This window comes from Antrostomus carolinensis, unplaced genomic scaffold (assembly GCF_000700745.2).
Source record: "Antrostomus carolinensis isolate BGI_N321 unplaced genomic scaffold, ASM70074v2 scaffold38556, whole genome shotgun sequence".
Lineage (NCBI taxonomy): Eukaryota > Metazoa > Chordata > Aves > Caprimulgiformes > Caprimulgidae > Antrostomus > Antrostomus carolinensis.
Window position 1 is genome coordinate 8,667 of NW_010323222.1, and position 4,918 is coordinate 13,584.

The following is a 4,918-nucleotide window of genomic DNA, read 5'->3' on the forward strand; positions in this document are numbered from 1 at the left end:
CAGGTAGCCTGCTCCCAGACGGCAGTGCAGGGAGCTGAGCAGCATGCACTTGTCAATCTGAAGGCAGCTCTCAGCGGGCAACATCCACATCACAAAAGCCACCACTGTAATTAGCCTTACTTGGCTTACAGTCAGCCTTTATGTTTTCTTCCCACCACTCCAAAAAAACCACAAGCAAAGGCATCTTTGCTCCCAGGTGATGGAGCAGCATGTTACTGAGAACCAGGAGAGAGGTCACAGGGACCCTCACTTGCTCTTTTTGGGTAAACAAGGTTGCCTTCCTTGTGTAGGAGTGCCCTCCTCCTCCTGCCCTGGCTTGGGCAGCATGGCATTGATGCAGAAATAAAAAGGGGGTGAAGTTGAAAGGAGAAAAAGCCTAGAGCAGGAGCCACTCCCCTTCCCCCTGCCCTCCACTGTGCTGTGGGGCAGGGATGGCAGCTCCCCATCCAGCTGTAGGGACCTGGGGAGGCAGCTGCCAGCACTGTTGCACAGGAGCCAGGGAGAAGATGCACACAGGTAGTGAATGGAAGTAAAGGCGTGTTTGTTACAGATTTGGGAACGTTTATCTTGGGAGCAATTGCATACGCTGATGGAAGGAAGGAGTTACAGGTGCCGAAGCAGGCTAGGAGCCAGGGCTACTTTTACAAAACTGAAACCTGAGCAAGCCTGGCTGCATGGTGCTAGTACAGGAGCTGTTCCTAAAGAGACTGGGGTTTTTTGTGTTAAAAGAAAGTCTGATGAAGAATCAAACAGAGATTATAAATTTGATTTTGTCTAAAGATTTTTTTGAGGTGCCAATTTCAGTAACTCCCTGGGATCAGGCAAACAACTTAGTAGAAATGCTATGAAGGTTTAGTGTTGACTTTCTTAATGTCCCTGCCTACAGCAAGGTCTAGCCAATGTGGAAGAAAGCTCATTTAATTAAATCTGAAAGGGCTGTATAATCTAGAATAGTACCTACAGCCTTTTGCATCAGGGGCATGGGGTTGCCTTTGGGGAATATGTTGGCACAGAGCTCATGTGCTGTCCACATCACAGACTCTTCCTGTGGTACTTCATAACTGTGCTGAGTGGATCCCACTCTCCCTTTGCTTTTCTGTGACCTGCTCACAGCGAGTTGAGAAGGTCTTCCTTGATGCCATTATGTAATAGATATGTTATTACATATACACATACAAAATCTCCTCCCTGAAATCCTCCTAGTTTTAAATTCAGTTAAAAAGCAAACTTGTTCTGAGATGCAAGTCCCAGTTTCAACTTGAATACAGGCCACACTTTAAAAACAGTTTTAACCTAGGTGCCCACTGCATCTCTGAGGTGGGCCAAGCACACTATATGTTGTGCTCAGCAGCTTGGATCAGTCTCATAACCACTTTACTGGTGCAGTTCAGGATGGGGCATGAATTTTCAGTACCGGGACTGAGTTCCCCTGAGCCTCATACCTTGTGTTGTCATTTACCTATGGAATCAGCTATAAAATACTCCCCCCCGGTTTTCCCATCTCCGCTCTAGTTTGCACAGATGAAAGCAATGCGAGATGTGCAAAAAGAGTCTCAAAGCAAACAGGACCCTGTGCAGGAGGACACTGTCCCTCAGTTACAGCAAGGCAGGAGTCTGAATTCCTCCTTAAATCTGGTCCAGTACAGAGTCAAGCCCTAGAAGAGAGGAAATTGTGCTTGACAGATGCAATCATATGCAAATGGCTGTAGAAGAGGGGAAATTATCATCTACAAACATTGGGCAGAAATTCCATCTGCCGCCGCCTCAAGAAGGGCTCTTAATAAATTCTGAGACAGCAAAGTGACACACATCTTAATCAAGACTTAATCCATGGAATTAATTCACTGTGCGTTTCTGCATAATTCCAAGAGTAATGCTAAAAGCCACAGCAATATCAGCAGCAGATGGACTCCCCCTACTCCATGCAAAGGTATTAAAGAAAACACAGCCCCTGTCACATCACTTCGTGTACGTACACACGGCAAAAAGCAACAGGGCTGTGCCAGGAGCTCACGGACATCAAAGGTCAGGCTCGCCACAGGGTGGAAATGGAAACCAGCCTCACAGCAAAGATGGAGCACCTGCCACTTCTCTCCCACTGGAGAGGAGATGCTGGAGTGAGACAAAGGTCTGGGACACTGGCACCAGGTTCCTTCATTAGATGCTGTTTTTCGAGAGCACCCATTGAGCTGGTGTTCAGACAGATTCATCAGCACCCAGGAAAGACTGAGGATGGAGGTTAAGGGAAGGAGAGAGCTGAAAGAGGACTAGAGAATGAGGAAAGCTTCAGGGGGTTTTGTGAGTGAGATCTGCTGCAGAAGTCGGGTGGATAACCATTAGAAATGGCTCCCTGCCCTCTCACCGCGGCCTGGGAAGCATGCTGCAGGTATGGGGGCTGGCCTTGCCAAGGGCCCCAGCGGCAGCCCTGTTCAAATTGACAGGAGGTTTTAGACAGCTCTGAAAATACATTCTTAGTCACTGTCATCCACCTCCAAAGGAGGTGCAACAGCTATGTGATTAATCTCTTGTTTACATGTCTAAATGCTAGCGCAGTCCAGACGAAATACTGCCTTCTGCAGGCTCTGTCCCCAACACACACGGGTTTGAGGGGCCGGGCAATCCTTCACGAGCTAGAATCCAGTCTTCACAACTGACTCCTACCTGCAGTTTGGAAATGCCAAACGCCAGGTTCCTCTAAACCCAGAGGTCCAAGTGCATCAGCTGCTGCTATGTTGTAGAGTGACAGGCTCCCTAACTGGGCAGAGGACATACTGGCTGGGGTGACTGGAGTTTCAGTAGCTGCTGTGGTTCCCTCAAAGCAATCCAGCTTTCAGAAACCATTACACCTGCACCTGTGACAATACATAATGCTGCATGTATGCTGAAACTTAGATTTAAGAGCTAACACAGGGCCAGCTTAAGGTGATGAGGCTGGGCTTGTAGCACCTACTGCTTCACAGTTGCCTCTTCATGAGCTTCAACATAATCCAGAACAGAACAGTGCTTTCAGCTGGGCTCTTCTGGGCAATACAAGTGGAGGGTGCAATGGCCCTCAGTAAGAACATGAGGAGAATAATTGATCCTGGGACAAAGAAGTGTGGGAAAAGGTGGTCAAGGAGTCCCAGTGGTGTCTGCAGATGTGGGGAGCAGCACCACCAGCTTCCCAGCCAGGGGAGGTGGCCCACTGGCACAGAAGAGTTGCTTGAGGGGACGCAGGCAGCCTTCAACCAGGATGGCCTAAGGCTGGAAGTGAGCTGCTGCTGCAGCTGGGTGCACTTGTCCCCAGGCACCCAAGGGTGTGTAATGCGATTCCCATGTTAATTCAGGCTCCAGAGTCCTTGTGTACCCTGAAGGAGTGAGTCCCTGTGCGCTGCTCTGCCCCACGTCCGCGCTTGCAGCAGTGGCTGTGGAGGAAGACATGCCTTTCTATCAGTGCCATGCACAGACAGGAGTGCTTTTCTTTCGGGATGTATGCATGTACATCTGCATTAACCGTCTCTGCACTGCCTTTCCTGCATTACGCTTTATTTGGGCTTGACTGGTTTGTGGAGAAGCGAGAGAGAGAGGAGGAAAGCTGGGCAGGGAGGATGGGAGAGGCGGGATGTCTTGGGAAGGTGCTAACAGCCCTTGACTGGCCCAGAACCACTTCCTCAGATCTCTGTTACACAGCATGCTCCTGGCGTTGCTATTTCAGTCTGAATGTCACCTATAAATTGGAGGCTCTTTCTCTGAAGGCTGCAAATAGAAGTGTCACTAGATGATCTTTGATTTATAGGGGAGCTCAGCAGAAAGCCTGGCATGTCCATTTTCCAGCCAAGAAACTCAAAGGGGTCCAAGGATCACACAGGGATCCTCTGCTTTTCCTAGACCTTTCCTCAAGGGTTGGCATGTCCCTCCCCAAAGGGGGTGGGGAGAGGTCACACACACAGATTCATCTCCTTAATCACCCTGTGCCTGCTGCTTTTTCAGATTCCTTCTCCTCCACCACCCATCCCTGCCTCATGGATTTCAACCTGCTGGCAGATGCGGAGGCTCGCAGCCCAGCCTTGTCTCTCTCGGACTCTGGGACCCCTCAACACGAGCACAGCTGCAAAGGGCAGGACCACAGCGGTGAGTGCAAGGCTTAAGACACAAAAGGTCCCGACCTGTCTTTGTGGGTGGATCTGGGTGGCCAGTGGCTTGCAGGAGCTGACTGCAGTGCTCCTGGGGACATGCTGAGCTTCCTCTTGTACCGTGAGCCAGCACAGTGCCATGGTGGCACGGCCATCGCAGTGAGCAGTCATAGGGGCACATGTCAAATGGCTGCACTGTCCCGGGCATGGGGAGTGCCTGGCCCAGCTGCAAGAAGCCACCACTGACAGAGGGCAAAGCCCACAGCAGGCAGGAGTCAGGCAAGCCAGGTCACTGCCCAACTGAGATTTTATTGTATTCGCCTAGACCAGGTCCCCTGAGCAGGAGAGCTCTCCCCATGACACAGGAAATCCCACCCAGGGCATAGAAGGCTACCCTTAGTTATAAACAGCCTTTTCTTTCTTTCTTTCTTTCTTTTTTTTTTTTTTTTAAACTTTGTTGAAACTACTTAGGTTAAAAATTTCCATGCTATGTGTCCATGTTGGGCTGAACTTTCCAGGTTCAGGCAATAAGAAGGAAGAGAAATACTGTCATGCCCCTGCTTTAATTGAAAAACCCTGATCACCTGTGCCTCTGGAAGGCTCTGCAGTGGGTTGCTCCTGTCCCAAGGAGGTGCCTCTGACCATTCCCAAGGGCTGAACAAACCCCAAACCCACCATATTCTTTATCAGGTTCTGAAGAAACATCACCATTCACACCTGCTCAGAAAGCAGCTACCCAATGCTAAAGCTTCCCCTGGATTTTGCATCTGTCTTGTGATGGCTCCATCCCTCTTTGCTCTGAATAT

At 49.8% G+C, this 4,918-nt stretch overlaps 1 protein-coding gene across 1 annotated transcript in view; it reads left to right on the forward strand.

The window, feature by feature from the left end:
• The first annotated feature begins 4,001 nt into the window (after positions 1-4,001).
• Positions 4,002-4,918, forward strand: part of LOC104526935 (pituitary homeobox 3) — a 6,770-nt gene continuing 5,853 nt past the window's right edge. The window contains exon 1 of the mRNA XM_010170524.1: positions 4,002-4,110. Within this exon, the coding sequence (XP_010168826.1) occupies positions 4,002-4,110 (109 nt within the window). The remainder of the gene's footprint in view (positions 4,111-4,918) is intronic.